Source organism: Grampus griseus (assembly GCF_964374135.1).
Source record: "Grampus griseus genome assembly, chromosome: 1".
Lineage (NCBI taxonomy): Eukaryota > Metazoa > Chordata > Mammalia > Artiodactyla > Delphinidae > Grampus > Grampus griseus.
Window position 1 is genome coordinate 42,575,042 of NC_139017.1, and position 24,972 is coordinate 42,600,013.

Genomic DNA, 24,972 nt, shown 5'->3' on the forward strand with positions numbered 1-24,972 from the left:
TAAGTGAAAAGGATATATATCAACACCCTGTTAAACTGAAGTTCGTGAGGATAGGACACTTATCACACTTAGTGTGTGATACAACACTCATTCAAGCAATATACACATCAACTATATACATATCTAACAGACTCATAAATGATAGTGTTTGAATATCTGTAACAATGTCTCTTATAATCCAAGACAACTGGTATATATAGGGATTAAATTCCACCAATATTTCTCATGACCATAATGCTTTGGTCAAATAACAATTATTCTAATAAGAATAGTAATGATGACAGTGGATAATATTTATTAGGTGTTTATTATGTGAAGCATCATTGCCAGTGCATCATATGTAATAAATCACTTAATTCTCATAACTACTCTGTGAAGTAAGTACAATCAGTTCTGTTATAACCTGACATATGCATTCTCAAAAGCCACGGTACTAGGCAAAACTGCACAATAAAAACCACAGGGCTTATGGGGAAAAGGAGCTTGGGACACAACACTCCAAAACTTCATCAGTGACACGTAAGACAGACACCTAATAAAAATGATAGCATAGTTTTTATACATTCAAATAATAAAGAAATTCACAAGCGTTACAATAAAGATGATACTTTACCTTAAAAGGTTGCTTACGTAAGTGGGTGTCAAAATAACTGCAATTTGTGAGTCATTGGGAAGTGGTTGAAGAAGGGTTATTTGAAAACAGATTAAAAGTTTTAACAGCAGATGTGGATGTGGATGGCACATAACACACAGTGAATGGAGGTAGCTGGTATACATCTGAAGTGTGTGGGCATGTACTCAGCAAGATGTAGTTTTTCCCTAACAAAAATCACATGTAAGCAAATGCAAAAGTCACATTATGTTCAAACTGTTCCCTAGTATATCAACTGTGTTGGAAAAAATTCATGTTTTCAAAACAAGCATTATAGCAGAACTGACTATTTCTATTGTAACAATTTAATGATGAGGAAGGTAAGGTACAGAGAAATTAAGAAACTCCCAAGGCTATAGAAATAGGAGGTAGAACCTGATTTTGAACCATGCCAAGTTTGAAACTACTATTCCACTAGCAATTTAGTTAATCTCTACCTAGAATATTAAGGGTTAGGATTTTTTGTTTGTTCATTTGTTTATTTTTTTTCTATTTTTGTTTTTCCGGTATGGACAATCTGATATTTATAAAGTGATGCGCAAAATTTTTTTTCACCTGAGATCTTAAAAACAAAGCTAAAATGTATAAATCTAGGTTGGTTCAAATGAAGTTAATTGATCAGCCATGTTAGATAGATATAAAGAGATAAAATGTGAAGTCTCAGTTTTTAGGGATTTCATAGATTAGTGGGGAGATAAATAAATATAAAAGTATGATAAGTGCTAAAACACCTAACGTAGTCTTGGAGAGAGAAAGAAGAGAGTGTGTTTGCATGTGTTAGCAGGTGTGGATCATGGGGAAGATTAGGGAAGGTTTTCCAGAGGAGATCACACCTAAATTGAGTTTTAATGGATTAATAACAATGAAGCCGGTAGACAGGATTGTGGGGAAGGAATGTCTTCCAGGCAGAATAGCATTAGAAAGACATGACAGCCCTAAAGCAGCAGCAAGCAGTTAGGCTGGGGCCAGACCAAAGAATTTGAATCTTGCCTAAAGATTGAAGGAAACCTTAAGCAAGGGAGCAACACAACCATATTTCACTTTTATAACGACAATTCCAGTAGTAATCTGGAGAACAGAATGGGGTGAAGAAGATAGAAGTTAATGTAACAATCCGAATGAGAAACGTTGAGGACTTCGATTTAAACAGCAGAAATGAAGGGGTGGCGGTGGCTGTCGTGCACAGAGATGGGTTGAGGAATAACCTGGAAACAAAATTAAGACGTCTTTGTAAACAACTGATTGTGGAGAATTAGGGAGGGGGAGTAATCAAGGATAACTCTTTGGTCACTGGTTTGAGTAACTGAGTGTACGTGGTGCTATTCACCCAGACAGGGAATGCAAAAAGAGGAACAGATACCTTGTGGGCACGGAAGAATTCAGTCTGGACACTGCTTATGAGATGCGTCTGGGATATAAAAGTGGTAGAATTTGCAAATCCAAGAGTGCAAATCTTTACTATGTTACACATCAAACGAATATCCAAGAAAGGAACTTAAAGCTTTAAAAAAGTTCCTTTGTAAAAATCAATAGGACTTCCCTGGTGGTGCAGTGGTTGAGAATCCGCCTGCCAATGCAGGGGACACGGGTTTGAGCCCTGGTCCAGGAAGATTCCACATGCTGCGGTGCAACTAAGCCCGTGTGCCACAACTACTGAGCCTGCACTCTAGAGCCCATGAACCACAACTACTGAGCCCACACACCGCATCTACTGAAGCCTGCGCGCTCTAGGGCCCGTGCTCTGCAACAAGAGAAGCCACCGCAGTGAGAAGCCCACACACCGCAATGAAGAGTAGTCCCCGCTCGCTGCAACTACAGAAAGTCTGTGTGCAGCAACGAAGACCCAACACAGCCAAAAATAATAAATTAAAAAAATAAATTAATTTAAAAAATCAATAAAAATAGTGTTAAGTGAGGTAGTAGTGAAGTAGTAGTGTTGAGGATTAAGTATGATTACAGGTGACTGAGTACATTTTATTCCTTCATTACTTAAAAGAATTCTGCGAGGGCTTCCCTGGTGGCGCAGTGGTTGAGAGTCCGCCTGCTGTTGCAGGGGACGCGGGTTCGTGCCCCGGTCCGGGAAGATCCCACATGCTGCGGAGCGGCTGGGCCCGAGAGCCATGGCTGCTGGGTCTGCGCGTCCGGAGCCTGTGCTCCACAACGGGAGAGGCCACAACAGTGAGAGGCCCGTGTACTGCAAAAAAAAAAAATTCTGCGCACTTTAAAAATATCACAGGCAAAGTGTTTCAGAAGTTCTCTAAAGAGAAGGAGTGCTGTGGGTTGGAAGATGGGAGTCTTGCACACAAGTATGGTTCGACTAAAGGCAAAGCATTCAATCAAATATATACTATATATATACTTGAGAGTCCAGGGTCATATAAGTCAAAACAAAGGAATTCTAAGAAGGAAGAAGTGGTTGTCAAAAGAGATAAGAACCAAGAAGAGGGCATTAGACCTGGCAACTTGTTCATAAACAATCTTAAGATAGCTTTTTCAGTGGCAGAATTGCGATGGGATGTAGGGCAGAAATTAGATTGGGAAGCCTCTGAGAATAAGTGGTAAGAAAGCAGGGTAAGCTAATGTGATAGATATTTATTCAGGAAGTTTGCTGGAGAAGAAAAGAGAAATATAAAAGCAGTTTGGGTGAGTAACCAGGGTCAAGGGATAGAGAAATTTGAATGTTTGGTATAGAGAAAAACTATCTTGGTCCATACTACCCTGTTGGCAAGGTTCTTACATTATATGTGAAGTGGTATAATATTAACTCTAAGGATGCACATTGTAATATCTAAGCGAGAATGACACTGTAAGCTAAGGATGCATATTATAATCCCTAGAGCAACTACTGGAAAAAAAATACGAAGAGATAAAGCTGAAAAACGTAAATATGACCATGTTATACCTCTTTTAAATCCTTCAGTGGTTTTCTAACTCATGATGAATTTTAAATTTCTTAACATGACCTTCCTATAAATTCCTGCCTAGCTCTGCTGTAACCTGCTAAAGGCAAGTGGAAATTAATGAAGAGTTTTAAGATGAGTCATCTGGATTATACCAGAATTTTAAAAGGATAACACTGATAACAATGTGTAACATAGAGCTGAAGAGAGATGGACAGCAAGGAGAATCAACAAGACAGGGATTGTCAGATAAGAGGTGATAAGGGCCTGAACAAGGGTAGTAGGGATGAGATTAAAAATAAGGGGATTGATTTAAAGGAAATTTCAGAGATGAAACTCACATAACTTACCACTTATGTTTGTGTGTGTTGAGGGAGTGATAAAGGCAAGGGATGAGTCAAGGATGATTCAGATGCTTCAACAGACAAGGAACACAGAAAGAAATCTTTTGGGGGTTAGATGAGATGTCTAGCTCGTAGCTGGAAATGTAGCTACAGAGCTTGGGAGAAAAGCCACAGCTTGAGAAGTAGACTCAGAAGTCTCTGGCAAATAGTGTAAGGCTGGTTAATTTAGAGCAAGAAAGTACAGACTTAGAAGAGTACCTAAAACAAGAGAAACAAACAAATAAATAAAGGAAAACATGACTGAGAAAGACCGGAGTCCTAATAACAACCATTAATTGAGTACATATTATGTGCAAGGCAGTAATGTTTTAAGGACTTACCATATACTATCTTGTTTAATTCCCCCCAAGCAAAAATATTACTATCCTCATTTTGAGATGGGAAAACTGAAGTTGAGAGAAGTTAAACAAGCTCCTCTATGGTTGCGCAGGAAGTAGACAGTGTAGCTAGGGTTAGAACATAGGATCACTGACTCTAAAACCTAACTTAACCACTACCTGATTATGATAATGATACTTTTAAATAATATTGCTGCTACTACTACTGGTGATAATGATAATAATGAAGAGGGCAGCCATTATTCACTGAGCATTCAAAATGTGCCAAACACTGCTGAACAATCTACATGTATTATCTCAAATGATTCCCAACAACCTGTGAGAGAAGTATGATCATTACGCCCAATTTTATAAATAAAAAATTGAAGCTTATAGAGACTAGTATTTCCCAACATCACAAAGCTAACAGGCAGCAATGCTGGGATTCAAATCTAGAAAGACAGAGGCATCTTATAACTTGGAAACAAGGTAAATAAAAAAACAAAACTTATGTAAACGGGTGGCTGAGAAAATCTGCAAAAAAACTTGAGTTTACGGAGATAAAAGTATATAAGCAAAATAGATAGAATCATCGAAAATATGATTTTTATAAAATACCTGACGTTTTAAAGAGATCAACTCCATGTCCAGTTGCCTCAGGATGGTGTTGGCTGCATTGGGGCTACAGGAAACAGCTACCACATCTTCCTGGGTTAAATACATGCCCTTAGGTGGACGGCACTTAGAACGCTGAGAATGATGGCGGTGTTGTAAACTCTGATATTCTCTCCTCCCAAGTCCAATCTTGCTAGTTTGGACAGGTTGGTCAGTATTACCCTGGAAGAATAAAGACAGAATAATAGGTCATTTGGTTTTTACAAATGTATAAACTGAAAACAGTCTATTACTAGTAGAAGCATCTGTTACACTAAGTACACCTACAAAATACTTCTAACCAATTATATTACATACGAGTCCAAATTCACACACACACAACAACTCATCAATTAGGAGGAAATGAGCATATACCATAACGTATCTTTGATTAATCCACTCAATAAAATGTTTGGTTTCTATGCCTAGAGGACTATGAACAAATGAAAAAATAAGGTGGACTCTAAACTATTTCTGTTTGCTTCAAGATTTCAAGATGGGATATATTTTCCCTCAGCAATAAAGGGGAGGGGGAAGCTATAACTTATTAAGTGCAAAGTTTTAAAGAAAGTAAAAAAAAGGGGCAAATTAGGAATCATGACAAGTGGCAAATTAGACAACTGGTAAAAAAGAGATAACATCTCATTCTCACTTTAGTGTTGGTGAAAGAGAACTATGCCTTCTAAAAATTAAAAAGGGCACAGGATTATTTTAATCCTAACAACATTTCTAAACTCCAAGTCTATTTATCTGTGAATAAAATAAAGTTCAAATTTGCATTTTGGAAGAGGATAGAAAAGTTCTAACAATGATCACCATGAACTCTTAAGGAGGATTTCATTATTACTTACAATATTCTTAAAGTGTGATGTAAAAATACAATGTTATTCTGTGCTTCTGAGACAGGAATCCATTAGAAACTTGTGTCCATTAGGCTGAAGGTTATTTCACTGAATAGACTTAATAATCCAATTCTTTAGAAAAGAAACTCCAAGAAAAGTCACAAAATAATTGTATAGTGAAGTATAATCCACCTTGTTGCTTAAAATGCAACTCAAAGCAACACATGGCAGATTTGATGTTCAGGGAAACTCCTCCCAGTATAGCACTTCTACAATTGCTAGATCAAGTATTTTTTTAAAAAATAAATTTATTTATTTTTGGCTGCATTGGGTTTTTGTTGCGTGCGGGCTTTCTCTAGTTGCGGTGAATGGGGGCTACTCTTTGTTGTGGTGCATGGGCTTCTCATTGTGGTGGCTTCTCTTGTTACGGAGCACGGGCTCTAGGCACGAGGGCTTCAGTAGTTGTGGTGCACAAGCTCAGTACTTATGGCTCATGGGCTCTAGAGCGCAGGCGCAGCAGTTGTGGCGCATGGGCTTGGTTGCTCCGTGGCATGTGGGATCTTCCTGGACCAGGGCTCGAACCCGTGTCCCCTGCATTGGCAGGTGGATATTTAACCACCGTGCCACTAGGGAAGTCCCTAGATCAAACATATTTTTTAAATCTTTTAAATTAATTTCTGAGCTGGCAGAGAGGTGAGGAAATCCCTCAGAGACCAGAAATGATGAGAAAGCAGGAAACCAGAGGGATAAGCAAGGATGCAGGAGCTGACATTTGCCTAGGCTTCAATGGACAACAGGTGCAGGGCACAGGAGATAAAGCCAGAACTCTGGAAGGGGACTCCATCATTGTGCAAAGTAGGAAAAGTGCCCCTGCCCTGCAGAGGGAGAAGATGATTAAAGAAAGTCATGCCTAATTCATCTTTGGCCGAAAGGAAAGGAAAGAAACCAAAAAGTCTTCCCTAAGAATCCCTAACCACAGGCCTATATTCAGGCAGGTTTGGGGACTAAATTTACAGGAATGTCTGGCCTGAAAAACTCCAAGTCGAAAATGTACTCTGAAGTGTCTCAGGTTGGTAGGGCCTTCAGACAGTTAGCAGAAGTAAAGGGAAACTATCCTCAGAAGAATGCACTGTAAAACCAGGTCTCAAAAATTTTCAACAAATATGTTCCAAGGAAAATGAGCTCACAACCACAGAGTGCCAAACAAGCCTCATGAGTGAAACACAGCAGAGAGCAAACAATAGAATTATATCTGCAAAGATGACAAATATTACAATTACTAGGTAAAGAGAATACAATACATGTGTTATATGTGTACAAAGAAATAAAAGAACTGAAAATATGGAATATTCTTATAAGAAGTGAGTCTATCAAAACTGACCAAGCAGATATGCAAAAGAACCAAATAGAACACCTAGAAATAAAAAATATTATAAATAAGATTAGAAACTCAATGGATGGGTTACTTAGCCGATCAGACAGAGCTCAAAAGAAAATTAGTAACTTCAAATGCACATATGAGAAAAATGCCCAAAACATAGTACAGAAGTATGGAAAGACAAAAGGATGGAAAATATGAGTGGTTAAGAGACATGTGAAAAGTCCATTACATTTCTAAAAGAATTCCCAAAAGAAAGAATAGAGAGAATGAGGGAGAATCTATATTCAAAGAGACAACAAATGAGAATTTTACAGAACTTAAGACAGGATTCAGAAAGTACAAATGAATCCGAAGCAAGTTTAAAAAAAGAAATCCATACCCAGATACATTAAAATGAAACTACAGAACACTAAAGACAAAGAAGAGATCATAAAAGCAGACAAAGAGAAAAGCTAAATTACCTCCAAAGGAATGGTAACTAGCCTGACAGCAGACTTCTCTAAAGCAATGACAGAAATCAGAAAGCAGTAGAATAATATCTTCAAATAATATCCGTCAACCTAGGAGTCTAACCCCAGCAAAACTAAGTGTTCAAGAACAAGGAAGGACATTTTGGACATTCCAAAACTGACTGTGTTTATAATAATAGACTCTCACTAAATTAACCTGTAAAAGATACACTTTAGAAAAAAGAAAAATTATTTTCAAAGAAAGTTCTAAGATTCAAGAAAGAATGATAAGCAAAATTAATTTTAAGCATGTGAGTAAATCTAAACTAACCCCGACTATGTGTTTAATATGAGATACTTTAAAAAATAAGATGTAAGTAAAACTTGGCAAAAATAGCATATAAATCAAGAGGATAGTGGTTGAAGTCAAAGCAGCCTAAGGGTCTTATATTAATTAGAATCCCATTAAAAACACCAATATTAGGGGCTTCCCTGGTGGCGCAGTGGTTGAGAGTCCGCCTGCTGATGCAGGGGACGCGGGTTCGTGCCCCGGTCCTGGAAGATCCCACATGCCGCGGAGCGGCTGGGCCTGTGAGCCATGGCCACTGAGCCTGCGTGTCCGGAGCCTGTGCTCCGCAACGGGAGAGGCCACAGCAGTGAGAGGCCCACGTACCGCAAAAAAAAAAAAAAAAAAAAAAAAAAAAAAAACACCAATATTAGGCTTTAAGTTAAATATGCAGGATAAAATTTTCAGAATACACAGTAAGAATAGAAATATAGAAACATTCCAAACTAGTAGACAGTTAAAAAAAAAAATCAAACAAGAGATGGATTCTTAATCCAAAAAGAAGGCCATAAAGGAGGGGAAAGAAAACCAGAAAAAGCAAGTCAAATAGAAGGTAAAAATAAGAAAGAACAAAAATACAAATATCAATGATCATGACTGGTATATAGGAGCTAAACTCTCTAGATAAAATATAAAACCCAACCTATATGCTCCTGTAAGACACATACTTAAAATGTGAGGACACAGAAATGTTGAAAATAAGCAATAAAGATATACCAGGCAGGGCTTCCCTGGTGGCGCAGTGGTTGGGAGTCCACCTGCCGATGCAGGGGACACGGGTTCGTGCCCCAGTCCTGGAGGATCCCACAGGCAGCGGAGCGGCTGGGCCCGTAAGCCATGGCCGCTGAGCCTGTGCGTCCGGAGCCTGTGCTCCGCAACGGGAGAGCCCGCAACAGTGAGAGGCCCATGTACCGCAAAAAAAAAAAAAAAAAAAAAAAAAAAAAGATATACCAGGCAAACACTTAACAAAAGAAAGGTGATAAGAGTTATATCAGACAAAATAATCTTGAAAAGTAGAAGACATCAAAAGAGATGAAAGGGTCATTACATATTGATAAAAGGTTCAATTTAACAAGATAAAACAATTTCTATACACCTAATAACAATAGTTTCAAAATATAAAAAGTATTATTTCTCAATAATCCATCAGATAAGCACATAAACACCCACTGAAACAACCCTAGCAAGTAGGCAAGCAGTAACAGAATATTGATTTCAAGCATATAACTGACAAGCTTCAATTAAGACACATAAAAAACCTGTAACCAATAATTAGAGTATGTATTACTCTCAAGCACACATGGAAAAACATTCATGAAAATTCGACATTCTAGACTTGGAGGTTTTAAAACATATCCTCAAATTCTTCAACATTCCAACCACTGAGAAGTGGGACTCTCTCCCATTCTCCTTGATTCTGGACCAACTTTAGTAACTCACTTAAAACCAACAGAATGCAGTAGATTTGGGGATGATTACTTTGGAGGCAACCAGCCATGGTCAGAAACCAAATTACTAAGGGACCACCAGGCTAGAGAGGAATGCTAGCTAACAGCTAGTATATCAACTACCAGTCATGTGAGCAAGTCAAAAACCTTTAATAACATCCTACTTGATGCTGAAACATAAAAATCATTCTCTCTAAAGTCAGGAATAAGATAAAAATATTTGCTATCATAACTTCATTCAACATTATACTGGTGATTCTAACCAGTTCAGTAAGGGAAGAAATAAAAGGTATTATAAGGACTGAAAAGAAATAAAACTGCTGTTATTTTCAGATAATATAAACCTCTATATAGGAAATGCAAACTAATCTACAAACAATTAAAGATTTCATTTCTCTCCAGTTTATATGTAGATTCAACGGAACATCAAGTAGCACTTTCCTACTTTGAAGTTTGAGAGCAAAAGTCCAAAAATAGCCAAGGACTTTCACCTTTAGAAGCACTACCAAGTAATGGGACTCATCCTAGCAGCTATCAAGACTTATTATAAAGTTATAGTAATCAAGACATTGTGTGACTGACAAGGGATATATAACTGACAAGAGAAGCAGACTAGAGAGCCATACATATATAGAAACCTCATCTATGATGAAGTTGACATGGCAGACCAGTTGAAAGAAATGAACTCGCTTCCATATTGGAAAACAAATAAATAAAAACGGGTCTCTATCTCACAACATAAACAAAACCTAATTACTGAAAGATCAAGGACTTAAATGTAAAAAACAAAACTTTAAAACTTAAAAATTTTATACATTGTCTTTAAGAAAAAGACAAAACCAAACCAATAGATAAAAAACAAACACAAATAAGCATTAAAAAAAGACACAATAATAGACAACAGATGGAAAAATAATCAGCCTTATTAGTAATCTCATGAATGAATTGAGAACACAATGAGATACCATTTCAGGTTATCAGATTTCTAACATCTTGAAAGTCTTACCACATAAAGTATTGGCAAGGAACTGGATAATGAGTACTCTCATAGCCCAACAGAAGTACATCAAATGTAGAAAATGATTTGCCATTACCTAGGAAAGTTAAACATGGTTATACCCTAAAATACAGTAATTCCACTCCAAACAATCCTAGGGTATTATTACTCACTAAGTCACTGCTGGCATTTTGGTGGAACAATCTGTGCTGTGCATTTCAGGAGAGCTGGCATCCCTTTCCCATTATATGCCAGTGGTGCCCATCAACCAAAAACACATTCATAATTTTTAAATGCCCTTTATGTGAGTAATACTAAACCTAGCTGAGAACCACTGTCCCAAAGGAACTCTGATATATATGTATCCAGGGTATGTTCTTATCAGTATTGTTCATAATAATAAAAAGCTACAAATGATGTCCATTAATTAGAGAGTGGCTAAGTTGTAGCATATGCATGCAAGGGAACACTGTAATACAGCAATGAAAATGAACTGCAAAAACATGTTGGACAGCAACAAAAAAATGCGGGTAGCTGAACACATACAATATGGTTCCATTTAAATCAAGTCTGAAATGTACAAAACTAAATGTGAGTTGCTCAGAGATACATAACTTTGTGATAAAACTATAAAAAAGGGAGTGAATAATTGATAAATTTCAGGATAGATGTTCCCACTGGAAAGAAGGGAGGGGTGCAATAAGGAAAATATACACAAAGGACTTCTGTTTCTTGAGCTCAGTCATGGACACACTGGTGTTTGTTTTATTATTATTCTTTAAATTGTACATAGTCTATGGTATGTATAGTTCATAATTTTTAAAAGTTAAAAATAAAAACCTTTCCATATAATGTGTCAACAACATGCAGAAGCAGCTATAAAGATGTGTTAAAGGCAATGATACAGTATCATTCCCTGAGTGGTGTCCCTATCATCTGTGAAAGAACAGAGAAATGAATGAAGCTGCTGACAAACAGTACGAGCCTCGGACCACAACCTTGCAGTATGTTTTTAACACTTTTTAACTTTTACTCCCCTCACTACATTTGCTAACAGGATGAGATCACGGGCCAACAAAAGACCAAATGTGTAAGTACCATCTCACATAGTTGGAAAAAACAGTATTCCACATACATACATTTCCTACATAACTAAACCCAAATCCCTAATCTCTCATATTTGTACAGTAATTAAGAATTCATGACATATATTCTCATCTGTTAAAATAAATTTGACTGAAAGCCTACTATCTACCAGGCCCTGTAGTTAAGACACAATTCTTGCTCTTTAAGAGCTTACCACCCAGGGATAGGTAGGCAGGTGAGGGGAAACCAGATGTAAACAAGTACCACTTAGCTCAATGAGTACTGCAATGGATTTAAAGAAAACTAAGGAGGTGGTCAATTCAACATAAGGCACAGGAGAGTTCACAGACAAGCTACATGTTGCAGAGTTATGAGGAATTTGCCTGGCAGATTTGAGAAGAAAGGAAATTCTAGAAAAAAAATGGACCAACAAAGAACAAAGGCTGGGGGAACTAAAACACTTACCTGAAACTCTCTTAGGAATGTGAAATAAGTGGGGTGGGGCAGGGAATGCCTAACTAGAAAGACCGTTTTATCCTATGGACAAAGCCACGGAAGGGCTGCAAACAGTAAATTTGGTTTTAAAAAGATTGCTTTGGCAGCAGGGTGAAGAATGGACTTGGAAGGTGTGGTGCAGAGTCTGGAGGCATGGAGATAAGGTAAATTAAGATAAGACAGAAAATGTCAGTAATTCAGAGAAGAGATGAGAACCTAAAAAAAGCAGTCACCTAGAAAGACCAAAGAGAAAAGAACAAAATTTACAGTTATTTGAGAGAGAGAATTAAAAACGGTAATGACAAAATGAACAGAGTAATTGAGAAAAAGAAGTCACTAAAACTGAGACACAGTGGTTAAAAAGGTAGACAGGAATCAGAGAATGGTGTTAGAAAACTCAAAAAGAGATTTTCAGAAGAAGGGAGGGGTCAATAACTTGAAATAATACAGGAAGCACAAGGAGAGTACACTGAGAAACCAGTCCTCGGATGTGGCAGTTAGGAGGTCACTGTTGACCTATCAGCAGTTTCAGTGAAGTAAAGGGACAGAAGTCTGACTGAAGCAAACTCAAGTGAAGTCATGCTAAGGAGGATAATTCTTTCTAGACTGGTTGGGAGATAGTCATGCTTTTAAACGAAAGACTGGAGCTTACTTCTGGGCTGCAATGAAAAGGTTGAAAGTATGGCAAACAGAAGGTCCTAGAGGCAATATGAAGGGATAAGATAGGTCAAACAAGCAGTGAAATTATACAGAACAAGGGGAGGGGCCTATCTTGAATGAGAGAGGCATTCAGCTCAGACTGTTCTTTCAGTAATTTCATATTACTGAATTTGTGACATTTTAAAAATCTGATCCTATCAAGTACCAGCAAGGAAGTGGACAATGAGTACTATGTGAAGTGCTAGGGGATACCAGATGTTCCAGTGTTACTGAGGGCCTGACTTCAAAGAGTTCACAGCTTAGTGGGCAAAAGACAATAATTTTAGTATAACATCCTAAGTGTAAATATACTCAGATAAAAAGGCTAGTATGGTAGCACAGAGGAAGGGCTGGAATTTAAGGGTGTTCCTGCTTGATATTTTCTCCATGAAGTAGAAAGTGAAGTTATCTGCTAAGTTTTTTTAGGGGAGTGGAGAGGTGGTAGGTGATGTGTAGCAAAGGATGAATGTTCAAACAGTTGCTTACATAATAAATTTTATTCAAGATTTATTATGTACTGGGTACTGTAATAAGTGCTTTTATACATATTACCTCTTTGATTGTCAGAACCTTTTACTTTTACCAATGGAAAAAACTGAAAATTACAGGTTAAAAACTGAGAGGTGCTAAGGGCTACACTGAGATTGGAAACTACTTTTTGTAAGTAGCAACAATGTACATGATCCTGCAATTTTCTCCTGCTACACCAGACCAAGAATAGCAATTGATCCAGCATTATGGGTTTATAGGGTTAGAGAAGGAATAGCAGAAGGGTGAGAGAAATGGGGAGTCAAAGATACTGGGAAGAGAGCAACTTAAGTAATTGGTCATTTGGTCTATGGTTTAGGGAAACAAGGAGACTCGGAAAAGAAATGAAGGAATCAAGGAATTTGAGAACATTTAGCAGTAGTAAGAAAATCAGTAAAATATCAAGTTAAGGGTAGGATTTATTAAATTTCATTGATGAAAGATGACAAGGGCCAGAATGGGCCATGGCATTGAGTTCCTTAAGAGGAGGAATGGGAGTCATATTGGATGAAGTCACATTCTCCAATTTTCAATGTTATTTTCACTATTCCACAGCTGCCAATACATCACAAGCCTTTACCCATCAACATTTGGTCTATTTTTTTACAATTATGTAATTCCTTGCCTTAATAAATGAGCATGCATATCAATTTAAAACTTTTCTTTTTAATGATTTTAAGTCACCGTTATTATCATTAAATTGAGGAATATGAGTGCTCTTCTAGTTGGGGATTCTTCCATCTCTTCCTTTGATGCAGCTTTCAATTTTCACTGCTGTCAGTACACCCGGTACTAATTAATAATTTGTTATAACATGGAATAAACTAAATGTTTTCCAAGAATATTCTACACCTAATATTGTATTATCTGAGGGTGGTTCTACTTCTTTTCTATGGATTAAAGAATAGGCATCAGGCTTCCCTAGTGGCGCAGTGGTTGAGAGTCCGCCTGCCGATGCAGGGGACACGGGTTCGTGCCCCGGTCCGGGAGGATCCCGCATGCCGCGAAGTGGCTGGGCCCGTGAGCCATGGCCGCTGAGCCTGCGTGAAGAATAGGCATCGTGGGGAGTTCCCAGGTGGCTTGGTGGTTAGGATTCCGGGTTTTCACTGCTGTGGCCTGGGTTCAATCCCTCGTCGGGGAAGTAAGATACCACAAGCTACTTGGGGCAGCCAGAAATAAAAAAAAAAAAAAAAAAAATAGGCATGGGGACTTCCCCGTTGGCACAGTGGTTAAGAATCCGTCTGCCAATGCAGGGGACATGGGTTCGAGCCCTGGTCCAGGAAGATCCCACATGCCACAGAGCAACTAAGCCCGTGAGCCACAACTACGGAGCCTGTGCTCTACAGCCCTCGAGCCACAACTACTGAAGCCCGTAAGCCTAGAGCCCGTGCTCTGCAACAAGAGAAGCCATTGCGATGAGAAGCCCACACACTGCAACAAAGAGGAGCCCCTGCTCACCGCAACTAGAGAAAGCCTGCGTGCAGCAACAAAGACCCAATGCAGCCATAAATAAATAAATAAATAAATTTATTAAAAAAAAAAAAGAGTAGACATCGTAGCAGGGCTTTTATACTTCGGAGTGGATGAGATAACCCCAAAATTACTTAACTCACTGGCTAATTAGAGTTCTAGATGTTATCGTTTTTCCAAAAACCTCCAATTAACATTGAAATTTACTACCTTTTAACCCATTATATAAAAATGTTTTTCTTAATATGAAGTACTATTCGTTTTTTGGAGTGGATTTGTAGAACAATTATAAGCACCCTAATGATTATCATTACCTCTTTCTTGGCTTCTTTTTTGGGATCATAATCACTATCGTTTCCATCCATTGGGTGTGTTTCTTCCACATCATCATCACTGAGAAAAAACAAAGATTAATAAACTTAATTCACTTCCTTTCATTCTGTTCCAGTGCTCTCATCAAACTGCAATATAACTGGCTAATAATTTTACTAAATATTCCCCAGGAGTTGTCCTTGGGAAGATGAGCTTTTATAGTTTAGATTTCTGTAGTGTTTAGAAACATTTACCCTTTTAGGTATATAGAATCATTTAAGCAAACATTTCTAGCTAAAAACAGAGACCCAATAGGAAAGATATTTAGAAAGAAATATCATTTGGGAAAAAGAACACATTTATTAATTTGATATAATACTTATTTTCCAACTGGAGAACTGAAATAATAAGTTATTATATCAAATTAATAAATGTGTTCCAAGTGGAGAACTGAAAAAATGATCTTTTATACTACCAGAAAGATACAGCTACAATAATGTGGACCTCAGTTACTCAGATAACTGTGGAAAGACCATCTGCCAGAGAATATATTTCTTAATATATTCTAAATGTATGTATTGAATACATCAGTACTGAAAGGAAGCATTTGTGATTAGTTAAATACAACTCACATATAACTCAGTTGCAAGGTTTGCTGGCTATGATTAACAGTTAAAGAGTTGAAGAGAGTTCTTACTGTTAAGATTTCTGATCACTCAGTTCTCGTCAGAGTGGAAACATGAATGTAAGGATAAGAAGCATTTACACTGTATTGTGATAATTGTTCTGCCTTAGGAAATACAAGCAATACCGGTAACTACATAAAGGCATTCAACCCACCTGTCACCCTGATTATGTCTATTGGCTAGTTTACGAGCCTGGCGATCCATCAAGCTTGTCCTAGATCGAGTTTTTTTCCAGGAATAGTAATATTTCACAAGGCTAGCAATTGTCTTATCTGGAAGCTTGAAAAAAAAATCATGTTAATATCAAGCAAGTTTATTCATAAACTCTGATTAACAGAATGAAAAATATTTCTATTATTCTTTGATACTTAGCAAACAAAAGCATAGACAAAAAATATTTTCCCAGGTACCTTTATGAATTATAGAGCTAAAAAATGCAGCTGTAGTCATAGCACCCCACCACACCTATGTCACTCACATTTCTAAATAAATATTCCTATTTATTCTGAGCAGGGAAAGGAGAGATAAAATTAAAATGATAAATGATGCAAATAGACTTAAGCTACAAAATGACTAATGATCATGCACTGCTTTGTCATACTGGCAAACAAGCACACACACTTCCAATTAAAAATGTTCTCTTTGATTATGGAAGACACTTAGATATATTTGCAAACATTATCTAATTTCCATTCATTCAAGTTAAAAGAGTTTAATGTAGCAACTTCTCAGATTTATATTATTTTGACACAATACTAGAAATTTAACAACTAGAAATAGCTCTTCTTTAAATAAAAAAAAAAGCAACAGCACCTGAACAATGTTGAAATAATACAGAATTTCTAAAAATTGGTTTTCATATCCAAAGGAATATAAATTTGAAAATGAAATCCTAATGTTAGAAAAATGAAACATTTAAAAATAAAATTGAAATTTTTTTCCTGAAATGACAGATGTATTTAATAACTCTATTAAACATATACTTAAGTCATAATAAATGTTAATTTATTACAATGAAATGACACACAATGATCATGCATTAGAATAGTAGAAAATAAGACTGTATGTAAAATATACTTATTTAAAAATATTTTTAAAAATTAAAATTAGATTGGAAAACTTTTTTGTTTTTAATAATTAGGAAGTGTTTAACAATAGAATAAGGTTATCACTCAGGTATGAATCACAGTAAGAGCAAAATTACCATACCATTTGCTGAATCCTGTGAAAGCTCTTCCCATGAAAACTAAAGGCTTGTTCAAATAGGACTTTATCTTCCACTGTCCACTCATCCGGAAAGGGAGTGAAATTAGGGAGATCAGCAAGGGACTTCTCAATGTTATGCTTATGCCAGAACAACATGCCAAGTGCCTTTGAAGAGAAATCATTCCCCTTTGGTTTTAATGGACTTATGTTCCATCACACTTAAGAGAGTTAAACACAAATTAGGTTAAAATCTTAAGCCTATGACTTCAACTGAAGATACACTCACAGTTTGGGGCTTTTAATCAGGGGTGCCCAGGTAGCAGACCTCATTTATTTATTTCTTTTAATCAGGGCCTCAGAACAGTAAATGTTCTTACATACCATATTTGCTGTAGAATCTAGAAAAAGTGAGCTGAGGAGAGTGGCTATAATTACTAAAGCAGGTTTGTAGGCTCATATCAAGACTTTCACTCACATTTATTCATTTGTCAATGTGTAGAGAAAAATACGCTAAAAGGAAAAATAACCTGTAAGTCAATACTTAAATGAAACTATCAATTATAACACAAAACTAGAAGTGCTCAGTCAAGACTCAGTAGAGAAATATTTATGTTTTAACCTGTTAGAAGTGTATCATGGGCTAAATACTTCTAAGAAGTAAGAGTACCTCAATTGCAACTTTAACAATATTTTACCACATATATTTTTTAATGTTCTTTATTATCATAATATACACAAAGAATTATTATGAGGCATATTAATAACTTCAATGACTTTATTACCAAATCATAGGAAAGCCTGAAATGGATAATTTCTAACAATTCAACAACTTTCCCTTCTATTGTAAGTAAGCGGTAGGTCTTTATCTGTACTATAAGGTACAGAGTATCATTTAGGGGATAAAGATTTATTTTTTAAGAAGAGATACAGCAACTTTTTAAATAGTGAGTTTTAAATTTCTGTACTTTGGTAATACTCCTTGAAAACGAAAATATGTATAGTCACATTTTGAAGGATTAACCTTCTCAAACAAGTATTAGAACGCAAGCCGAGGCTTAAAAACAAAATACGTAATCAAAGTCTTCAAAATCCACAGAATAGTTAACTACATTTAGATAAACATCTCAGTTTCACTGAAATGACTTTCTATTATTTAATCATGTTACTAACTATAAAGTTAGCTCTTAATAATCCAGGTTACAGAAAATTCACTTACTTTATATTAATTCTGATAAAGTTTGATTTTTTTACTTAGTCAAAATGAAATTTAAGAATTTCTATTTCACTTTTACTTTTCCATGTTCTCCATTCCCTTATTACCAGGGATAATGAACCATATGCCATATATATCTCTTTTTAAAGTTATCTAATTTTTTTAAAGCCCTTTGTGAATGATTTCCTTCAAAATCTAAAAATCTTAAGTATTTCTTTAAATTAAAAGTTTAACTTTTAGGACTTTTAGGTTAAAAAGTCAAAGAGAATTACCTCTACTTAAAAATATTTTCCCTTTTTCTTGAGCATCTGCTAGAGTAATCCTGAAGGCTTTCAGATACTTGAAGAACTCAAAACAGATAAGAAACAGAGGTGTCGAGAGAAAAATGTTCAAGTCCTTGAGATAAATAATGTTTATAAAAGCAAAATCCTTGATGATGAAAGGTCAGACTTTGCTAGGACTTTTGTAGTATCTATAAAGTTGGTTGAACTTATGCAGTTTCTTAAGACAGAAACTATCATGAGATGTTCTTTGGATTTGATAAATACTGAGGCAAACTTTAATATTAAAACGTTTCTCTACATACCTGTTCCACATTGTAGCCATGTTTCTCCTTTGCAATTGCAATATATTCATCCACTGTAATGAAACAATGTTATATAATTAATTATTCTCATTTACTTCATTTGCCCGGTTGACTTTTTTTTTTAACAAAGCAAAATTTAAAAACAATTACACTCTAGGGGTAAAAAAATAGCCAAAGTCATTTTCCATGAAATACTATAAAAAAGACTTTCACTTCTATGACCAGGATCAGAAGTTCACTTGGTTTAAGATTTTACTTAGTATGAGTTATCTCTGTGACCATACAGCATCTACTTATTAAATTCACTGACATTACTGTAATTATTTTTGTATTAAAAAAAAGACCAATCTGTGGTTAGCCAATAAAGCCTAATTACAGTATAAAATATTAGGTAAATTCTATTGCAGTCTTTATTTGAAGAGACAATTATTTAAGACCCCATCTCATGTTTAGAGTTTTCCCAAAGCTTTTACCTTCCCGTTTCTGATTACTGTATAAAGGATGGTTTATCTATAGTTTTGCCAACTATACATAATTACAATTTAAATATACTTCAGTATTCCTAAAATTTTCTTCAGCTCTTCCGGCTAGCTATACAAAAGATGTTTGAATATTCCATTTTTCTTCATCCTCAATTATTGTAATCAAGCCAGTAGAGTTGTTTAAATAAGCAGTTTCTATGATGATATATATACTGGCTATTTCAAGGCTTCATTGCTAAGAAATCTGCCACTTCACATTCAGCAGGACTCAGTTTTACGTGAAGTCCTTCTTGATCCTATATTTTATATATATATATAAATTCTTTAAGCACATTTTTGAGAAGCAGTGGTTGAGAATTCTGATCCTAGAACAGCTGGGCTACCTGGACTTGGTTCCCAGCCCTGTCACTTGTTTTTGGATTTTAGGCAATTAACTTGACCTTTATGTACCTTAGTTTCCTCACTATAAATAGTGATAAAAATAGTACTATATTTAATACTATTCCTCCTAGGATTAAATGAGCTAATATATGTAAAGTGCTTGAAACAGCATCTGGCCCATTTTAAGTACTTTCTAAGAGTTTGCTATTATTAATATTACAGTACAGTTTAATATATAAATATGCTATTGTAACAATAATGCTGTTAAGATTAACTAATTTTTATGGATGTTATTATATCTCCCTAAGACTGGAAGCTTTTGATGAAGAAAATCCAAATATTATATTCTATTTAGAACCCATAGTACTTAAACATATGACAGGTCTAAACACATGCTGATTAACAAAAATGTCTTAGAGTCCTATAAATAGAAGGCTGAACAATACCAATCACCCTGTGGTTCTCAACCCTGGCTATGCATTAGAAGCAGTAGGGGAGCTTTAAAAAAGGAAGTCCTGGCTCCACCCCCAAGATTTCTGATTTAATCAGTTTGAGGTAGAGGCCAGACATCAACAGAATTTTTTTTAAAGTTCCCCTAAGTGATTCCAAGCACAGCCAGGGATGAAAGTCACTACCCTGTACCTTCAGTTGGATATTCCACATGGACACACCACTACCAGGACATGTTGGCTTTCTGAATTTTGTTTTCCATTTTGCTAAGAAATGCACCATTGTATAAAACAGTGCTAAAACAGCAAATGCCAATGACACCCTAATGCTCAGTTTGTGACTGAAAACCTCTGCCTATAATGAAGATTGAACCAAAACACCTGATCGTCTCTTTCAGGTTTCTCAGTACACAAAATGTACAATTTTGTGTTTTCTGTTAAGAATACCTCAAGGGTATATAATTCCTAGGTTACCAGTTAGACTTTTTGCTGGTATTCTGAAGCTCTTAAATAGGAAGAATTATCAGGTATGCAGAATAATACCCCGTTTTCAATTTTTAGTTCTCTTACTGCATCAATAAGTATGACTAGACTTACTATGCACATGATATATAGGACATCATTAATTTTCATGAAACTAAATAAACCATCATGGGACATCTTTAAGATTTAGTAAATATTTTTAAAAGACAAGCTTATTTTACAGCCACTAGAATAGCTGTTCAGTGGTTTTTGTTTGTTTGTTTTAATAAATCAAATGATAACTGAATGGAGGGGTGGGGATCTTAGTTTTGTTACCTGCACGTTTCCTATATCTGATGTGCCGCAAAGGATCAGGTCCGCTACATCACATTGAAGTCTAAAGCCACACCATGATTCAAGAAGTGCATGGTCAATGATCCAGAAGGTCTCCGTCCAGAAATGGAGAGCACAAAGATGACCTGATTGATGGCTGCTGAAGTCAGTTCTTTCCCCTTTCCTCTTTAAAATGGTAATGATAGTGGGCTCTTGGAAGTTTGAAGGCATTTCTTTACAGCTTCATATACTGAGGAATAGCCTGTGCAGATGTCTACATAGTAACTCCCTCCCCTGCTTGAGGATTTAAGCAGCAATGCCATCAGATCCTAGGTTTTTTCAGTCTTCCTGGGCCTGACACAAATTGGAATGATCAACCCACTATCTTTCAAAAGGAAAAACATTCTAACATAACAAGCTCCATCAAAATAACAAAACAAAACAAAGACAAACTGATTTCTTATGAGAATCTAAGAGACTCAAAAACAAATATAAGTTGCATTTTGAATTGGTTGATAGATTCCCTATTGACATAAACATTCAATTTCAGAAAACTTACATTTGGCATCTGGGATACTGTGATATGGAGACCATACAAGCATTCCTCCATTGTCTTTATCGGTGTACTTTGTAGCACCTGGGGAAAAATTAATTATTTTGAATATGATGAACTTTACATTCAAAATAAGTATAAACAAAGTAAGTTTTATTTCTATTTTAGTACAGTACCTGCAAAAGAGGACAAAGAAACAAAGTACAGGAAAACAAAGGAAGGAAAACAGATATACACTAAATATAGTAAATATACCACTTATAGATACCAACGAAATTTCACAAACACTGAAGCTTACCCTCTTTAAATTAAAAAGAAAGACTTTATTAAGTACATTTTATATCCCTACTTCTTAACGGGTAGTAAATCTGATTTAACCTTCTATACGTTACTTAGGAGTCATTAAAAACTCTGGCTTTAAAACTAGAGCAAATACCTCAGGTGATGAGTTAATTGTTTTGCCCATATCTAAATGGGCCAAGATCATTATAATTTTTAAATACCTGTATATGCTTTTTATGGTTTTTATTTAATCTTGTTCTCCTTGCTAGGAATCTGCCAGTTATTCCTTTTTAATTTCATTTATTACTTTTTATATTTATGAAAGTTTGTACTCTGTGTAAGAGGAAAACAAAGTCAAACCATGGAAAAGTTAATAATGCTATTTCTCCTTAATGTAATCTGAGTCCACCTCTAATCTAGAAGCATACTATTGCTGTTTCTAATTTTTTTTTTTTTTTTTTTTTTTTTTTTTTTTTGCAGTACGGGGTCCTCTCACTGTCGTGGCCTCTCCCATTGCAGAGCACAGGCTCCGGACGCGCAGGCTCAGTGGCCATGGCTCACGGGCCCAGCCGCTCCGCGGCATGTGGGATCCTCCCGGACCGGGGCACAAACCTGTGTCCCCTGCATTGGCAGGCATACTCTCAACCACTGCGCCACCAGGGAAGCCTGCTGTTTCTAATTTATTTCTAATCTGTTATAATCTAAAAAGTCAGAAAAATCAAGCTCTATTGAAACTGCATGTAAGTTAAGAATAGACAGAGGGGCTTCCCTTCCCTGGTGGCACAGTGGTTAAGAATCTGCCTGCCAATGCAGGGACACGGGTTCGAGCCCTGGTCTGGGAAGATCCCACAAGCCGCGGAGCGGCTGGGCCCGTGAGCCACAACTACTGAGCCTGCGTGTCTGGAGCCCGTGCTCCGCAACGGGAGAGGCCACGATAGCGAGAGGCCTGCGCATCGCGATGAAGAGTTGCCCCTGCTCGCCGCAACTAGAGAAAGCCCTCACACAGAAACGAAGACCCAACACAGCCAAAAATAAATATATAAATTAATTAATTTATATATATAAAAAAGATTTATTAAGAAATAAAAAAGAATAGACAGAATGAACGAAAGGCCTGACACAGCTATCCCAGAGCCAAGTAAATGCCAGTAGGTTCTGTCTTTAAATACTCGATGGTCCTTTTCTGGCTTCTTCCTACTTCTTAGGTGCATTCAAGTTAATTAAAACTATGAGCTGTTGTGGCCTCTCCCGTTACGGAGCACAGGCTCCGGACGCGCAGGCTCAGCGGAGAGGCCCGCGTACCGCAAAAAAAAAACAAACAAAAAAACAAAAACAAAAACAAAAAAAAACTAAGAGCTGTTGATAGCCACCAGCAACTAATGCCTAGAATTCCAAAATTACTCACAGAAAACATTAATATAATTCTGAGGTTAAACTGTAATCACTTATAAAGTTATAAGATATTCAGAATAAAGAATATTCACTTCCAGGGGTAAAAGTAACTACTATTATACTCCCAACTACAGACTTTATCAAGCAATAATTTAATGTCATTCAGCCGTTCTTTATTTTTGTAGAATCATAACACATCACTACTGTATATTCAATCAACAAATTTTAGTTAGAGAATGACACACTGTTAGTGCAATAGGAAGCTAAAATTGTTAAGTTATGTACGTTTTACTATAAGGAAAAATTAGGTATGGAGAAAAAAGTATTGACAGAATACTATAAAAGTATTAGAAAAAAGCATAATTACAAAATAAACCTAAAAGCAAAACATTGCATTTTGTCATAACTATCTTTAATAAGAGGATAAAAATAGGAGCTGAGAATTTAAGAAAATGCAAGTTAGAAGTACATTATCTAAAATTTATATTCAATAAAAATAAATTTTAAAAAACTTCTTTAAAAAATATTAAGATATATATTTAATTTTTAACCACATAAAAACACAAAAGCAAAATAGCTAAACCACTCAGTGGAAATAAAACAGACATCTAAGTTGATCAGAAGCCTTTATTTAATTAATAAAATCTATTGCTATTTCTAGTGAGTATCCTAAACTTCAATCCTTTAGTATGGGACTGATTCATTTTCAGCATGGACTGTGTGACAAAGATAATTTAAATACTACTTAAAAGAACATGGAATGCAACAAAGAAAAGGCTTCCATTAAGTCTCAAGTCTTGATAGCATACATGCTTAATATTTAGACATATTTCCTTGCATCTGATTCTTGTATTACAGAAAATCTGAATTAAAATATTTTTATTAAATATCTCTTCTTAAACAGATATAAACTTTTTTTTTTTGTATTCTTGCCCATGAAGAACAACAGTTAAGTTTCCTCAAAAATTCTTAGCACTGTAATCAAGGGCCCGATCTTCTGACAGAAACTGGCATCCAAACTGTGGAGACTAACAGCTCTTCTAACATGGGTGTATATATCTGGAGTATAGAGAATGCCTAATTAGGCATTTCACAATGTTCTTTCCCTGACTACTCTTGAATTGGGCTCCACCATTTTCAATCATATATGTGTCCCACTAGGACCAAAAGATGACTGATGTTTATAGGAAATGAGAGATAGCTTAGTATAATGGTTAAGAGTGTAACCACTTATAGAGCCAGACTTCAGGTTTGCATCCCAGCTCTGCCACTTCCTAGCTTTGTCACCTTGAGCAAATTTATTTAATCTGTCTCTGCGTCAGTTTAACCCATCTTTAAAAATAGGGATAATGAGAGCACCTTCTTCACAGAGTTGTTCAAAAATGAAGTGAATTCATATTTGTAAAGTACCTGGCATGTGGTAAGCACTACCTAAGACTTATGATTACTACTATATGCTTACTGAAGACAGTTCTTTAAGTTCCCTTCTTTCTGTACTCTGGAAAGGCTTCTTCTTACCTATCAATCAAATAAAAATATAAATGTATAAAATCTCATGGGGCTCTAACTCAAACGGCTGATGACCTCTCTTACCAACCCTTTGAAAATGAAACTGAATAGCTGAAATGACTTTTTTGTTTTACTGACAACTCAGACCTGATTCCTCTCCTATAAAAGAACAGGAGAAAGTAACTTGCATTATTAAAAACAATTTACCTCTCAGGATGATTTGCATTCAGTAAAGCTTTACCCTTTCCATCATAAAAGTTGAAGTAAACCAAAATATTTAAAGGACACAAAAACACAATTTTTATTTTGCTTTTATCTATAACAATGTTTAAGATTATACCTCAAAACTGTCTGATATTCAGAAATAATACTGAGAATCCAATTTGACTCAGCAACAAAATAACCAAGGCCTTAGAAGTAGCCTATCTTCTGAATGGATCAAAAATAAACAAACCAAA

At 36.0% G+C, this 24,972-nt stretch overlaps 1 protein-coding gene across 7 annotated transcripts in view; it reads right to left on the reverse strand.

The window, feature by feature from the left end:
- Positions 1–24,972, reverse strand: part of RCOR3 (REST corepressor 3) — a 50,959-nt gene that overhangs the window by 20,399 nt on the left and 5,588 nt on the right. For 6 of the 7 annotated variants that reach the window (XR_014296495.1, XM_082650863.1, XM_082650862.1 and 3 more), the window contains exons 3-8: positions 21,338–21,415; positions 18,672–18,724; positions 16,876–17,037; positions 15,821–15,945; positions 14,983–15,061; positions 4,892–5,110 (exon numbers count right to left, since the gene is read on the reverse strand). Coding sequence is in view for 6 of the 7 variants with exons in the window: in XM_082650863.1 (XP_082506989.1) it covers positions 4,892–5,110; positions 14,983–15,061; positions 15,821–15,945; positions 16,876–17,037; positions 18,672–18,724; positions 21,338–21,415 (716 nt within the window). In the remaining variant the exon portion in view is untranslated. Of the gene's footprint in view, positions 1–4,891; positions 5,111–14,982; positions 15,062–15,820; positions 15,946–16,875; positions 17,038–18,671; positions 18,725–20,781; positions 20,885–21,337; positions 21,416–24,972 lie in introns of those variants that run through there. The other variant, XM_082650864.1, reaches the window with a different exon arrangement.